The 17,317-nt window shown below is 34.5% G+C and overlaps 1 protein-coding gene across 1 annotated transcript; it reads right to left on the reverse strand.

The window, feature by feature from the left end:
* Positions 1–1,465: 1,465 nt before the first annotated feature.
* Positions 1,466–15,759, reverse strand: LOC129788637 (FMRFamide receptor-like). The gene is made up of 3 exons (XM_055824861.1): positions 15,335–15,759; positions 3,694–4,801; positions 1,466–2,662 (listed from the first exon to the last, which is right to left on the reverse strand). The coding sequence occupies exons 2-3, from the start codon at positions 4,318–4,320 to the stop codon at positions 1,880–1,882; spliced, it is 1,410 nt and encodes a 469-aa protein (XP_055680836.1). The 5' UTR covers positions 4,321–4,801; positions 15,335–15,759; the 3' UTR covers positions 1,466–1,879.
* Between the last annotated feature and the right edge of the window lie 1,558 nt (positions 15,760–17,317).

Genomic DNA, 17,317 nt, shown 5'->3' on the forward strand with positions numbered 1-17,317 from the left:
TGTCTTTGTTTGGGAATCGTCAAACGTCTGAATTCTGTGATCTTGCGGATTTTCATGTAGGGGATTCTATTTTTGAAGAGAATAAGATTAACTTACTAACTTGTGATCTATGGGACCTTAATTTTCCTAAATTTTACCTCTTTTTTCTTTGATTTTCTTTCACTGTACTTTAACTCACTTTTCTTGGCAATTATCTGAGGCATAACTGATAAATTTTCGAAATTATAGGGGAAGGGGTTATCCTATTGACTAAAAAATAATCCAAAAACAAATTCTCTTAAATTTCCCATTATTTTTCCTTCCTTTTCTTTGTCAAAAGAAATTAAATTCTGATAAATATATTTTTATAGTTTCTTATTTAAAGAAAATATTAACTCATGTCTGGTTCAAATAAGCAATTATTTCTTTGCATTCTCCGCACATACATAGTCTGAAAAGTCTCGGAATAATTAACTTTCTCTCGTGGAAATTTAAATGTTAATAATTTCTCTGTCTGTGAGAAAAGTAGAAATAAAAGACACCCCCAGAAGATTAATTTCTTAAGAAACTAAAGAGATGTTAATTAACTTTTGTGTCTTGCTTGCTCTTAATAACTCTTTCTAATTGCACATGCATTTCTTTTTGGATTAAGTTCTTCAACTTTAATTTTCTTTTTCTGCCACCTCTTCACATTTTTTTTCTTTTGTATACCGAAAGCAATTTTTTCATTAAATCTGTTTTAGAACATATTAAAAGAAGTTGGTGACATAAAACATATTTCCAACAAAAGGAATTTCTATTAGATAAAATTTTTAGTGGGGTAATTTATACTAGAGAATTATGTGGTTTATCGGGGAGTTTTTAGAGCTGAAAGCAGATTCAGTGAAGCATTTTGAAGTGGGTGGAGGAGTGGAGATTGAGGTCAAATTTTAGTGGGAAATGGGAATATTTTCTATGACGAGAATTTTAATAAAATTTTTTTTAGTACTCCTTCCTCTTAAGGGGTGAATCGGGGGGGTTTCTTTTATATAAAAATCTCCTATAAATCACTATCAAATCGTGGTATTATGGTGGCTTGTGGACTTGTGTATGGGTTCTCCACTAATAAATGAATGTTGGTGGCCCCTTCAGGTGAATAGGTATTTTATTTTTACCTTTCTCTCTGGGGTTGAATGTAAACTTTGTTGTAACGAAAAAAAAAAGTATCTACGGCATTTAATTAATTCTTGGTTTAAAATAAGGGCAAAAAGGGTTGGAGAAAAGAATGGACATTGGTTGTAACCCAAGGATTGTATATAAGGAAAAAAAAAGTGCAAAGGCATGGAGAATGCTTAATTAATGGTGTAACTTCATTAAGTTGGTGGTAATTAATTTTTGCAGGGGCATATCGAAAATGTTTTTCACACAACTTTTTCTCATTGTAGCTGATACAGCCAGAGCGGGGTATATTCCTCTGGAAAAGTAAATAAAATTAACTTCAACCCAGTGAATTTGTAACTCTTAATTTTATTTCTGCCATTAAATCCTCTTTTCACACTTTTTTTTATACAAAAAAGAAAAAAAAATCTCGCTCCCTTATTGGCTTTTCTTGGACACAATAAAAGCCCGATCTCGTTCTCTCTCTCTTTTAACAAAGTCTTCGTCTTGTTTTCTAATGGGATTTTCCCTTTGGATTGATTTTTCGAGAGGGCTTTTGCGTCTACTGATATCTCCTTTTCTATATAATCAAGGTGGATACACAGTCTCATATCCTTTCTTGTGTAACACAATCTCGATGTGAAATCATCACAGAACACTTAAAATCTCTTTTTGGATTGACTTTTTGTAAAGTTTTCTTACATACTTTCTTATATTTTGTTTTCTTTACACTATGTACACTGCGGCAAAGTCTTGGGGTCCTTCAGAAGGCGGTGGTGGACACCAAACCATTCCCATTGACTATTGTATCCATTGTATCATGTTCCCAGTCACTATTCTGCATAGAGACACTCCTTGTGACCAAGCCGCCGCGTGGTTTGAAATCCCTCGCCGGGTAGTAGACGCACGGACCCGGCGAGGGAGCTCGTACACGGACAGAACGCGTGATCCGCAAGCTTGTCCCATTGCTCCGCGTACTACTGCGCGAAGTCCCATGCCGCTGAAACCGTCCTGAATTCCGATGGTTCCCATCCCCATTTGAGAAGGAACTGTCATCGTGGATGAGCCCATCTGGGGATTCACGACCGATGCGTCCCTTGCAGAATAGCGTTAAAAAAATCCTCTTGAATTTTTCCCCAAATATCACATAGATGATGAAGTTGACGCTTGAGTTGATTGTGACCAAGAGGTTGGATGTGTTAACCAGGTAGTCGTTGGTTGTGTCGTAGAATGCCTCCATGATGTTGTTAATCATTGCGAGAACATTGCACAGGAAGAACACAATCACCACACATAGAAGCATGGTTGCAAGACCAATTTCTCGCTTCTCCGTCCGACTTAGGCGTTGCCGTTCGCGATTTGCCCGTCGTACTTGGGCATAGATGAGGGCATTGAGGATGGCAAGTTGACTAAAAGGAAGCACATAGATGAAGATTAGATACAGCCAATGAATGTAGATTTCAATGTAGTTCGGATTAGAGCGCATCTCCGATGCTATAACGCAGTAAACTACACCACCTTTGAAGACGTGCTCAATAACGCTAACCTGAAATGATAAAGTTAAGATTTTAAATGATCTTTATTAATTTAGAATTTAGAATTTTAGAGTCAGAGTTCTACCCAGAAATTACAGAAATTTCATTCAGATTCAAATTTTCTAACCCTTGTTTTTAAGACGTTAAAATTGTTTAAAAAAAATACTAAAATCGTATTAAAAGTTGTTGCATTTAAATTAGTTGTTTTTGATAAATTATTTGTGCTTTAAACGTTTGATGTTCCTTTTTTTGGTAAAGGGAAGAATATGTCCTTGTTAAAATATTTGTTGAAAAATAAGAATGCAAAAAATGAAAATAATGAAAATAAGAAATTAAAATTACAAAAATTACAAATTTACAAAATTATTTTCTAACGATTGACGTTTTTTATTTAATTTCTGACATCTAATCTTATGTTTGACGTTTTCTATACCATTTTTAACATCTATTTTCTAACGTTTGGCGTTTATTCAAATAAAGATGAAAGTTTATTTTGAATTTTATTTTCTAACTCTAAACGTTTTCTTTTTATTTTTAAAATTGTGTTTGTTAAACGTTTTTTCTAACGATTTTTTTTTCATTTTTTGGGATTATTAAGAGAAACTTTTATAGCACGAAAGCTCGCCGCACGTGAAATTTCTCGTCCATCTGTTGTAACATTTAGTCGGAAAATATAGTTCGTCTAATAACGTTAAGCGGTTATTTTAACGATTGGTATGTATTTTACAACGCCAAATGTTTTTTTTCTCTAACGTTTAGCATTTTTAAAAACGTTTGAAATTTTCTCTAAATTCTTCATGTAATTTTTAGCTGAGAAATAATTTATTTTAACTCAGCAATTTATAAAGATTTCTTAAGGAATAACAAAGAACACAATTTTCAAAGATTTTAACTGCTCCTAAATTTAGTTTAAGCTTATAAAACAATCTTCAGAATAATAAAAAAGAAAATGAAAGGAATAAGCAAAATTAAATCTTTTCAATGTTGGTCTATAAAGAATTCACTCAATTTCACCACAAATACACAAAAATGAAAGTCTCACCTCAAAGAATCGTGGCAAGTTGTAGAGTATGGCAAAGATGATGCATACGAGTACGTATAGCTTGGCACGTCCGTAGGTGCAGAGAGCACGTACCCGTAGTGGATGGCATACGGCAACAAAACGTTCGAGAGTGACGGTGAATGTGAGGTAGATGCTAGCTGTTTGTGCCACCATGGCAATGGGAAAGACATAGGGTGATATGTTGGGGAAGATGTAGTAGTGGTAGAAGAAGAGGTAACCTGTGTAGGGGTAGATGCTCGGAATGCCAAAAAGCAGGACGGACGTGATAATAAGAACAATGTCACAGCGTGCTAATCCAATTAGGAGATAGTTAATGCTAGAGCGCATTTGGGGTCGAGATAGAATCACCATGGACAGTACATTGCCAAGGATACCGAGGATACCGACGATATTGAGGAGGATGCCACAGATCCAGAACTGGAAGGTGATCATTTCATCGGTTGGATTGTATGCGTAGAGGCAGCTATTTGTGTAGTACAGCACCTCACTCTCATTGCCAACGCTTACATTTCCCACCATGAGCCAATCTGCGGGGGTTGTACCCCCATCATCTGCTGCCACACTGCTGAGTCCATCCTCGCCCCATGGATCCCCCACTGGATTCATGGTGATTTATGTTTGAAATCTACGATGTCTCGATCTTGTTATTATGATTAAGATGGTGCCGCCAGAGTGGATGAGATTGCAAGTGACGGGAGCACATTAGCATGCAACACGTCTGGATGTCGGTGAGATTGGATGTTCCGCGCATCGGTGCGGTACTCATTCCTCCCGCCCATGTTCATCATGTCACACAACGCTAAGTAGCTCAATTCACATTTTATTGCGTACCCTGGCGGCTTTACCTCCCTCCAGGGAGACTTTTTCTCTCTCTAATTTCACTGACACCACGCTAAATTATTGCCACAACCTCGGGTTTTTATATACTTTTCTGAAACATGCCTTGCGGTTAGACAGGAGACCTTCTTTCCAGCGGACCCCTCCGCCCTCGATGCGTGAAGCTTTTTGCCAAAAATTCAATATCCCTCACACTTGTGCCGAATTGCGTTCAATGCGTGTTCAACTCGTAAGGAAGTGGATAAAAGCCCTGTGGATAGAAGAAGTGGAGAAAAGTAAAGTAATAGGAAAATATGCATTCATTATGTATGGATATGTTAGATAGACGCGTGGGTTCGCATATCTCTCTCATGTAGGTCCTTTCTCTACCCTCACACACCAATATAGCACCAATAGTAGATATTAAAATCAATTCTCCCTTTAAGGATGGTCGTCTACCTTGCCATATTCCACCACTCACAATTCCTTCGTACATGTACACAGCATACGCAAGGAAAACTTTGTGCTTTTAACGTATTGCAATATAATGAAATATTTCAGTGAAAATTCTCATTCCTAAATGCTCGAGTGAAATGCATGAATTTTCTTACTTCATCGTATTATGTTGTTTGGTTGGAGAAAAGTTTTGTGAGAATAATTGAAGCGAGGACAGAAGTTCGACGTTTGATGTATGATGAAAGTCAGTTTCTCTATAAATTCTCTGAATGTTTCATTTTAGATACACATAATCAGCTTATCGTTCGTCTGTGAGACTCAACTGTGTAGAAATATTGGTTTGCGATTACTAATATATGACATCTAACTTATGAATTTGATGTTCCATATATAATCTGCAATATACATATATGTGACGTGATATATGTTTGAATCAACTTGTTGATTATCTCATAATATCCATTATTATTGGAAAGAAGAATTAATTGAGATGAAGTTCAATTTATTCTGTATATAAATTGCTAATTTGAATTTTCACTCTTCTAATTTTCATACAAAATTAAGATGAAATATTGTTCTAGTTGAACTTGAAAGCTCCTCTTTTCTTTCAAAAAATGAAAGAACTTTTCAAGCCAACTTTTAGGAAAACTAAAAGTCTGAAAAAAGCAAATAAACTTGTAAAGACTTAGGCTAATGATGAGATAACTTTCAATTTATTTTTCGGAGTTCTAAGAATGTTTATTTAGCTGAAAATTGAGGTGAAAAACTTTAGAAAATTTCACTCATTTTTTTTATTTTAATTTTCAAGTGAATAAAAATTCTGAAAGCTCTTAAAAATAAATTAAATGTACCTCAATATTAATTTAAAACTTTAAAAGCTTTTTTGCTTAATCCTTCCTTGTTGTTTACCTAAAAATGTTGCTAATTTCCAATAAATGCTCCATAGAGTTTAAGACTTTGAAGGTTTTTCGGCTAAACCTTCGATAAACAGAATTTACTTGATTAATCAATGAAAACTCCATAAATTCTGTACGTTTGACTTTGCACAATCAGCTAAAGCTTTTTAAATAATGTACATAGTTAAAATAACATCTGAATTTGATTAGAAAAATTCCATTCAAAGCTCCGAATTCTCATGATATTTGTTTAAGAAGAGATTGAAAAATCGCATCTCTCATTGAATTAGGGGAAAAATGGTATGAGAAAAACTTTTAGGGCAGAAAATCCTTTATAAGGACGATGTAGCCCTTCAGCTTGTTTGCCTTGTTCTTCTCGGAATCAATGCTGGTGGTAGTTTAGACAGCTTTAAGGGTTACTTACGATGAAAAGGTTTTAAAAGAGAGAGGAGGCATAACAAATAAAATCAGTTCTTCTATGGACAGAAGGTTTTTTTTCAAGGGGGCTAAACAATTCCCTTCTCGTAAAAAAAATAATTCATGCTTTAAACACTGATGCTGAGGGTTGTCTTTCAACGCAGGGGTGGAGGGGAAAAAACATCTAGGTATTTAATATTTTTCATAATATCAAGGCCATAGAAAGTATTTTTCATTCAAATTTCCCTCAAACATCTTCTTACAATAATCCTCTAATTAATTAATTAATTAATTAATTGATCAATATTTTGATACCACAGCTAAGAACATATAATTAATAAATTGAATAGAGTTCTCTCAGGGTCAAATATTTCATAAAATCATAAAAAAACAATTTTTAAAGTAATCGAATTAACCGAATGGACCGAATGTTATGAAAAGTGAAATATTTCAGAGAAAAATTACCCCAACATCATCCCTCTTCGATGTATTTTTCTATGTTGCCCAAAAGAAGCTCTATATGTGCTTTCAATGTGAGGAAAAAAATAAGGAGTACACTTCCTTTAGATGTGTGTGATTTCCATTTATTCGATTTCAATATGCCTAAGTGTTCACTTTGGGTAGAACGTACAAATCAGGAGATTTCGGTTGGAATGGAGTTGGAGAAGATAGAAAAAACTGCGTGATATTTCAATAAATCTCAATCCATTTCTTTCTCATTCGATTTTCCACCCATTTTCATACACCTTTTTATGCTGCCAAATTCGCTCATAGAGACATGAAAATCCCCTATGCAAACATTTGTGAATACAATTTCAATCAATGTAGCAATATTGACAGGGTCTATGTAACCCTTCGTCACTGTATTTACGAATCAATTGAAAGAATATAAAAAAAAAACTTATAGGTAGGTTATACCTCTCCTCGATCATTCAACGCCTCAATGAGTTTTCACTTTCACTGCACACTCATCAATCTCATGGTCGTCGTTAAGAATATTTTCGTGTGGGAAAATTTTTGCTAAAATAGCGACACCACTTCACCCGCGTCTGGGTCGTCACACTCATCCTCCACAGCACACATAGTGGACACATTAATTGTGTGCGATAAATCCTCTAAATAATTCCTAATGCAATAATTTGCTCAACTTTTCCCAACGCCTGTGATGATTACTTGGGGATCACGGTTTTCTTGGCATTCTGCCAGTACTCTCCACTCTTCAGCATAAACAACTACACCGCCAATTCCTTTGAGACACCCAGTGAAGGAGCCAAAAGTGTGTGGAGGGCAAAATATGAGAAACACATGTTTTTATCAATTAGAACTTTCAGAGTGGTGTGTTTTCCAGTCACAATCCACACAATATTGCCACCAAACAAACACAATATCTGATTTAATTACCCTCCTCGAGTAACCTTCCATCACCTCTGAGTTCTTCATTTCCGCTATGTATAGCACATATTTGAGAAGAACCGAGAGAGGGAGAGTAAAAAATGAAAAGTAAAAAAATTTATCGTCACGTCGCTGTTTGGCTTGTTCGCGTGTCAGTGTCGCATTTTAATGTGGAAAAATATGTGTTTTCACAGTGTTGTGATTATTTTGTGCTACATATATTCCACCGGAAGGCAAAATATAGTCAAGTCTTGTCCATTGTGTTGCATTTGAGAGAGTCATTTTCCCGCCCCTTTTCAAGAGAAGCCCGTTGATTGAACTAATAATATTCACAACGAATGAAAAACTTTTCCTACTGCACCCGGCGCCTCCATCGAGATATATCGAGCGCAACAAATACAATCGAGATTGACAAAGTTTTGCTTTTCGTGCGCGAAATATTCTGGCCAAAGTCAGCATAAAGTTCAAGGGGTAATGCGGGGGTCAATGCTGCTGAGAGCAGCATAATGAGATTGGCAGGTGATGAAAATTCAGTAATTCCAACAGATTTGACACATACTAGGCAGGATAAAAGGGTGTTGAATAGAAAACTGAGAAAACTGGTGAATGTTTATGTTGGAAGTAATATACGAACTTTTTCTGACTTGCGGAATTCGAGAAAATTCGGAAAATATTAGAGGATAGTCGCTCAATTTTTGAGCTGAAATTGAAGAACAATTGAAGGAAAATATCAGAATAATTCATATTCTTTCCTGAAAATTGTAAGAAATTTCTTAAATAAAATAACAATTAAAGAGCTAGATAAAATAAAATAAATATTTGTTTTACTTTCTAATATTAAAGTAATTTTTTTTATATAAAAATCAAATAAAAATATATGAAGGGCCTCCAGAAAGCACAAACATTCAAATTGTTTTTTATTCACCAGGCGCCTCCATCAAATGTATCAGTTTCTATATAGGGAGACCGGGGTAAAAATAGTCATTTTGGAATTTTCAAATGCCAATTTCTCCCAAAATATAAATCGGAAAAATCGAAAAAAATAGGGTGCAAAGCCCTACCAACCTACAATTTTTGACAGTAATTTGGAGGTTATCCGATCAGTACTTTAGGAGTTAAAAATGAAAATAGATTTTTGGCCCATTTCCCAAACTTTTGCGTATTGAGAAAAACGCGTTTTCCGAACATTTCCTTCAGCAGTTTTCCCATCTGATAATTTTTCTCACTAGCTGGATTAGTGCAGAAAACTTTGCCAATGTGTATTTTTCACTAACTTTTAATGATTTTTCTCTACAATTTTTTGAATCAAAACATACCCCTTGGGGTAGATCTAGTCATCCCATGTAAATCATATGGGAGATCGAAATTTTTGGCATATTTTCTATTCATTTGTTGCAAAATGGCGTGTTTGAGAAAATCGCAAAATTCTCTGTTTTAGTGCGTATAAAAGTGAAATTCCTTGTCGCGGATCAAAAGGTGAGAAGTTTAGCTATCAACTACTATCAATCTCTCAGTTGGAAAATCATTGAAAATGTCGGAAAATTCGACCGACTTTATTTAGCTAACTGGTGACTATATTTACCCGCCGCGTTTAAAAAAAGTCAGAAGCGGAAGGGTTTAGGAAAAGCTCGAAAACTCATATTTCCCGTGAAGATAGAGAAAAGTGGTCTGAGACAAAGTTGTAGGCCAGGAAATTTCCTATAAGAATGACTATCGAGGAAATTTTCTTGCCCTTGGGGAATCCTGCAGATAAGGATTTACGCAAATTGACTATTTTTACCCCGGTCTCCCCTACATGAAGAATGATTAAATGAACAGCTAACAAGACGATAATTAAAGTTTTCAGAATTAATTTAAAAAAAAAAATATTTATAAATTTCCCCTGAATTTTAGCAAAAATATCTGAACGGATAAATAAATTCACCCTTGTGTGGGATTCCCAGTGAGTATATTTTGTGCGAAGAAGCTATTCATTTACATTAATACATTCGTTGACATTTTATGCCCTATAATTTTGAAGCTCTGCATTCCAGATGCGGTGGTAAAATAAAATTTTAATGCCTTCCCGAGAAAATTTAATTCAACTGAAATTTCAAGTTTATGCATTCAACTGACAATTTCGATGGGATAAAATCTTCCCGAGCACTTCCGCTGGAACTTTCATCATATCGTGTTTACATACACAAACTTACATATAGATAAAATCAGCAATGCAATGTGTGGGAGCTTTCTTCTGTGAGTGCTTCGCAGAGCAGGGTATGTACATTCATCCTCTGTGGCAATGAAATGCAGTCTTACGTGTTTGCATACTACTTTGCATTTCTAGTATACAATATTCAACGACGTAATGGCAGGCTTTAAATCTGATTAAATTAATTTTCCATCACCTCTTCAATTGATTTACACTCAGATGAAGTAAATAAAAGGAGAACCTATCGCGAAATCGTCTGGTTTAACTAGAGATTTAATTGTGTACGTAATCTATTATATCGTATGTATTTCCGCTAGATTTATATACAAACTTTCAACGTGAGATTTGCAAATATGTACATATATGTGGTATAATGTACGTGATTCATTGAGAGAGATATTTTCAGCGTGAATTGAATTTCTGGTGAGTTTACCTTAGCAGTTTACAATTAAGGAAAGTTTAATTACCATTCCCACGACAAAAACACCCAGAGAGGAGTCCTTGTGATAAGAATTGTTGAATTATCATATCAATTTGATGGGTTTGTCTGGTGTTAAATTATAAAAGAGAAAATTGCTTTTAGAATGTGATGCATCCACTGTCTTCATGTGCGGATACCCCTCCCTCGTTGAAATGGGAATTTGTAATAATCTGACGTCTGTGGGGATTTAAATTGAATTCTTTATGGAGAAGTCAGGCACAGGGAGAGCAATAAATTGTAAATTTGAATGTTGAAGAATTTTCTATGGGGAAACAGCATGGAAATATATGTATAAATCCATGACGGCAATTAGAAAATGTATTAAATATGAGAAGAATTTAAGATGACCCAAACAGAGGGGTCTTTAATCTTACAATGTTTGATACTTAATGTTACTTTGCCATACGCTTTTCATTTCCTTTCCATCTGGAAGCTTTTCTACTACTGTTAGAGGCTTTATTTTCAGACATTTCTGACACAATGTTATTGGGCAGAGGTTATAGAGGAGGGATTCTCCATGTCTTCATGGTATGATTCGCTCTGTTATACGTATTAAAACTTTATTCCCTGTGATTCTTTATTGATTACAAATAAGGAAACATCTGGAATTTATCTACAAATTGGAAACAGACTGGAAAATTTCCGCAAGACGTTGAGAGATAATTTTCAGTTTAATTTTATTCTAATCCAAACTATTCCAATGTCTAAAAATCCGAAGAATTCTTGATACGAAATTATCGTAAAAATTCTTCTAAATTGTTTAGCATTCATTTTAACCTTTTAAATTATCAACATTTTCCAAGAGATTATTCGCCTTATTCTCTCTCAATTTTTTTGTTCTACTTTTCCTATACACGGAACACTTGGTGAATGAAGATACTTTTTTTTTTGTATACCCTACGTCTCTTTTCCCCTCTAATTCACAAAATTTGCGTTTTCTTGGCTTTTTTCCTTCGCGCATTTTCCTCAGTCTCAAGTTCAAATACACAAAATGAGACAAAGTGCTGAATTTCTATAAATATGTAAAACATGAGGAATGTTAAAAATAGCATTTTCGTTGAAATTGTCTTATGTAATAAGATTTGCGTTGAGCAGGTGTGCAAATATGTATATCATGGATAATACAAAAAGCATATCAATTAAGAAAATAGCATTTAGCTTAATTATTATTGCAATTTCTCATTACTTCATTCGTCATGTTTTAATTAATAGCTCGCTATCGTCATTGTTTCTTTGCATTCTTGAAGATTTTTTATTGTTCATCTTTTTGTAATAAATTGATGCGATTGTTTGCAAAAGATTTCCTGAGTGAGGGAAATATTTTTTTAAAGAGTTACTAAAGGGGGATTCTGAGGATTTTTGATAAATGAGGTCAATCAATGGTTAATCGTCTGTGAAGAAAATACGCCCATTCGCAGTGTGGTGAAAAGTCCAAGGAGAAGCCGGAAAAGCCAGCCACAAATATTAAAGAAAAAAATGAAGATTTTGTGAGAATTGAAAAATCTTTATGAAAAAAATGTGTATTTATGACAAAGAACTTGCCTATTGTCGTAGGAAGTTTTACAAATAAAAAATCACTGGCAATGCTTTAACAGACTTTCCGTCTGGTTGAAAAACATACATATTTGTTTAACATTTATACGAAAAAAAGAACCAAAATTGGCTCGAATTATTGCTCCAATTTTTTTTTAAATTGAAATTTATGCTTTTAAAATTGAGCCAATTGTGGTTTGTTAGTTTTTCGTGTTAAATAAATTGCTGATGGGCTGGCAAATTACAATTTTGTTACAAAAAACATGAACAATTATTGATTTTAATTAAAAAAAAAAAACTATATTATTTTAAAAATGTTTTTCAATGTAAAAAATTATTTTATGGTTAGGAACAATGGAAAACGATATTTATTGTGATTTTTCATTATTTTGATATTTTTTTTGGGATAAATCTTTTATGATTCTTTTGTAAATTTTAATTATTCATGTTTATTTTAACGAAACGATTTTGAAGAGATACAATGGGTATATTATTTTCAAACCATAATACCCTGGAGAGCCACCCCAAACATCACTCTTTCCAAAAGAGGAAGAATATCCAATTTTTTTCTTTGGTCAAAAAATGTGGAAAATGTTACTTGCTGGTAAAATTCAATTATCGCGGGTTTTTTTTCTTATCTGTTTGAGTGTTTTCACCCCCCTCTATAAATGTACTTGCGAAGGATTCTAAGCCATCACGAAGCTTGCAAGAGCTATATCCAATAAGGACGTGACTGATGGATATGTCCAATGGGACGATTTTCAGAGTTTACATAATTCCTAAAGCGATGGTGGAGAAGGAAAAATAAACAGAAGAAATGGATGTTGGAAATGAGAAATATGAAATGTTTGTCATTCCACCACTCGACATCTTTGAACACTTGACGCTCCCACACATCAACAACAAAAAATCCTCATCGATAGAATTATTGTTTCTGCTAATTTCCCTCCCCATGCGCGACTCCCCATATAAATCCACCCATTCGGTGCGTGTGTATTAGACACTTTTAACCGGAAACCTTGGCGCCGAGTAGCGAAAAAATCTTGTCATGGTTCCAATGGTTGACGATGAGACGAAAGAGATCCGCAGATGCCCCCAGACATTTAGTTTGATGCTGCGCTGGTGTAAATAAGACGACATCACTACGCATCGCGATACACAAATTAACAAATTATTACACCATGTTTCTGAAAATTTTTATGCGCGATGGTCAAGAGGCACGCGGGTTTTTTTTTCGTTGAAGGAATGACCATCGGATTGTGGGGCATACCATACACCTCTTAAAAATAGATAAATAACAAGAGCAAAAAAAAACACACACAGAACCTTCTCTCACAGCATCATCTTCTAAGCTTTTGCTGCTTTAGCAAGATGGAGAAAAAAAAGTTCCTAACGAGGGATGAAATTAAAAGAAGAGCGAGCAATTAAATGTTCTTGATAAAACTCGAATTTAGTTCCTTTTCTGCCTACAAGATTCTTACAAGATAGATCACCTTTTGATTAGCCAAGAAGGGAGGAAACCCCGGAAATTTCTCTTGATGGTGATATGAATCAAGGGTTAAGGCAATCAACGCGATATCTCCAAATCGGACAATCCGTTAGCCTGTCAAAGAAAATTCCCTCCAAAGCTTCGCGTGGGTGAAAATGAGAAATTTCCTTTTCCGCAATTCAAATGAAAAAACTCCCTATTTTGCCTGAGAAATTGAAATAAATGAGAAGTTGTGTACAAAAATAGTCCTTGTACATTTGAATTAGGTAAAATAACAAGAACTTGTATGCTTGTAGCATGTTTTCAAGTACAAAATACAATAAGGGAGCTTTCGTGTGTGGGAACACTATAAGGGCAAAGGACAAAGTGTACAGTGGAGCATTTGAAGTGAGCTTTCTATTGTACATGGATTGCGTCTTCTATGGACGTTTCAGAATGTAGGCGTCACATTTTATATTGTCACAGTAAAAAGGGCATTTAACAAGAGCGTAATATGTGTGAATCATTATAATTGAATTATTATATATAATTGTTTTGCAACAAGGACGAAGTTTTTTTTCTATAAAAGGATAATTTTTCAATTGAGGCGGAAAATGCGTTTTCAGGATTTTTTTTAAAAATTATTTCTTGACTAAATCCTCCCCAGTTTTCTCTAAATTCCATTAAAATTGAGTCTTCATTGTTACAATGCTAACTACCTACCTATATATATTTCACAGCTATGTATGGGATGCTATTATATAATGCATGACTTGCATAGTTCACACCATGGTCTCAAGGAGTACAATGTCATAGATGAGTTTGAAATATGACCAGGATAAATTTGGTGCATGACTAAAGGGAAGTTTTGAGCTTCTTAAGAATTTCAAGAAGTCATGTAAAGGGAATGTAGGATATAAATAATCCATAAAAGAGATTTTAGGAGCCTTTTTGCACAAAGAGATTGGCTATATTTCACCTGAAGTAGTTTAATTTGTTTAAGATTCATCGGGTAGGAAGGTGAAATGGGTAATAATGTACGCACAAAATACATTAATTACGTACACTTAAGCTGGTGAATTTGAATTGATTACCCTTTCAGGGGTACTTGAGAGATTCTCAGGATATCTCGGGATTTACTTGTATGGCTTATTGGATGAGAAACTTAAGATTATATGAAGTGTTTGTACGGCTTGAGTGTTGTGCGCGAGAATTAAGCAACAGTTTAGCCCTATATTCGGCAATATTAATTCCACACCTTTATAGGTAAGGGCAGGAGGTTACGCACATATGCTAACGACTTAATTGTTTTCTATGAGGTGTATAGAGAAGTCTTAATCTCTTAGTTTTGTCATTCACGCAGCGCGTCGAATTGCTATTCACGCACAATTTATTTTTCTAAATTGGCACTTATTTGGCAACCAGTGTTATGCTCCTGAACTATTTTCTCACAATTTTCTCAATCACATTCACACGATATTTAAATGAATTTTCATTGCGCTAAAGGACACTGTGTAAAATTCAATCAGTTACGAATCCTGTTGAGCTTTTTATTCTCCGTAAAAACACAGGACATGAGTGGAGATTGATAGTTGTGCAGAGAATTGAATTTCTGACTGGGGTTGAAGTTTATTCCATTTTTATGTGGTATTATGTGATGATTCAGTAAAAGCTCGAGGAAATCTGCACAATTTGTATTTTGTCACCTCTTTACCACCCCCCACACTGGACGAGCATTCGTCGTGAAGGACATTAAGGACATTTTGAGACTATCACCACTGTGGAATCTCATAAATCACTTTTTCACGAGAGGAAAATTCATAAAGAAAATCCCTTTTTTCCCGCACATCACCCCCCGAAAATTCCATCACACTTCTGTCTCGCCCAAAATCTCTTCAACACCTTATCAATACGCTTTACGACTGTTTTTTTCTGTGCTCCATCATGAGATAAACTCCACCCCAAATTACCTTCTCGATAAAATTTTCTTCTTCTTCAGCTACTCCAATTAAAGAGACAGGTCGGAAGAGAAAAAGAATTGGAAAAGTCACCAAACGATGGTTGATGAATGAGGTATCCAATTTAAAATCCGCTCTGGTTAACCTTTTTTTTCTCTTCACACCTTAATTATCTTTCAGAAAGTTCCACCACCCCTTTTTTTCTCCCTTAAATAATTGCTAAACTTTTCTTCTATGAGCAATTTTTCGCACAACACTTCACACACAAAAAAGCACGAGAACATCAATTGCGTACGATTGACGGGCTTTTAATCCGAGAAAATTGACACTTTTCTGAGGAGGTTGAAGTCAATTCGCAAATAGTCAGCTCTTTTGAGGAAGCTCCCACGAGTTACTAATCGGTCCGTTGTTAACTCGGCACAAGAATTCAACTAACTGAATCAACTGAAATAAATTCAAACTCTTTTGGCGCACGCGAGAAGCTTTTCTCTCACAACTCTCATTTCCACTCACTCTCACGCAATTGAGCCGAGAGAGCCAGAGAGTGTGCGGAAAACTATGCTCGTGAGAAATTCATTGAGAAAATTCATGCGGATTTCCCTCTCAGGCGGCAAAAGCTGTTGATTTTTATGAGAGAGCACGTGTTTGTATTTTTTTTTGAGAAAACCTTATCTTTGTGGGAGAGAGAGAGACTCGATGAATTGGTACGCGGAAGTTTCTCCATAAAGGGATCCTTCTATTATGTCTGATCCAATGATATTTTGCTTTTCCAATAGCTTTTCTCGCTTCTTGCTTGTTGTACAACATAAAGGCGCAGAGAAGAAATGAGGGAGAAATTAAATCAGATTTAATCTAAAAATATTACAAAGTTTTGTAATCCAATTAAAGAAAATTCATTATTGAAGATTAAAGACTTTTCTTCAGTTGGAAAATTTTAAAGGAAGAAAATCAAAGGAAAATATTTCTTCTACAGTTCTTTTCCAAAGTTTATTAATCATTTCCTGCAAAGTTTTTCTTTTTTTGTAAATCAACAAAAAAAATCATTCTGTATAATACAAAATGTATATATATTGTGCTATATAGCTACTTTTTATTTCTTTTTATTCCTTATTTGTTTTTCTCAGAACTGAATGGTTTATATAAAATTTTAAATAATAAGAAATTATTGTTTTTCTCCGTCACATTATTCCCTGAAGAATTTTATATGATCAATTTACATTTATTTACAAATTTGCAGAATTTCAATTTCAATATCACGTGAAAAATTGAATACAAAAATGAGAGCTTTCGGGAGAAATCATTGAGCGAAAAATTAATAATTTTGGAAGAAGTTTTGATGGAATTCAGCTTCTTCGAATGACACAAAGCACATTCTTGTTATTTGCTGACAATTACCCTGAAGCTTTCTATATATCAACAAGTCATGCACAAGCAACTCCCATCAACTCAATTAGGCTTCTTCATATAATATTTCTCATACACATTTCGAAGAAGAATTACAAATATTTCCCAACTTAATCACGTGTGAAGAGATTTGGAAAATTCTTCTAATTAAAATTGGAATATTTTTCTCTTGAATTTATCCTATATTATTTGTATATAAATTTTCATAATATATAAGATGGAAAAGTCATGTACTTTAGACGTGTGCGTAAGCTCTCCTTTCGAGACAGTCTAATGGATTGAAGATTAAAGTGATTCCCATGCTAAATGCTAGATGAATAAAATTATTCCCCGGGAGCTTTTATTCATCACCATTTTACATTAAATTCATTCAGTCGATTTATTTTATTACAATTTGGAGTGGGAGGAAATACTGTGTGTGTGTTAGCACTCTATCAGTTTTGTCGTAGAAGCTTAAAGACACGATATAAGGATTTGTGTTTCACTATACATACATAATTCTTAAGCAACCCAGCACTTCTAGGGGGAACTTTATGTATTCTCATGTTGATGAGGTTGTTATCGCACAAACTACACAAAGACATCAATTTG

This window comes from Lutzomyia longipalpis, chromosome 2, assembly GCF_024334085.1.
Source record: "Lutzomyia longipalpis isolate SR_M1_2022 chromosome 2, ASM2433408v1".
NCBI classification, from domain to species: Eukaryota; Metazoa; Arthropoda; class Insecta; order Diptera; family Psychodidae; genus Lutzomyia; species Lutzomyia longipalpis.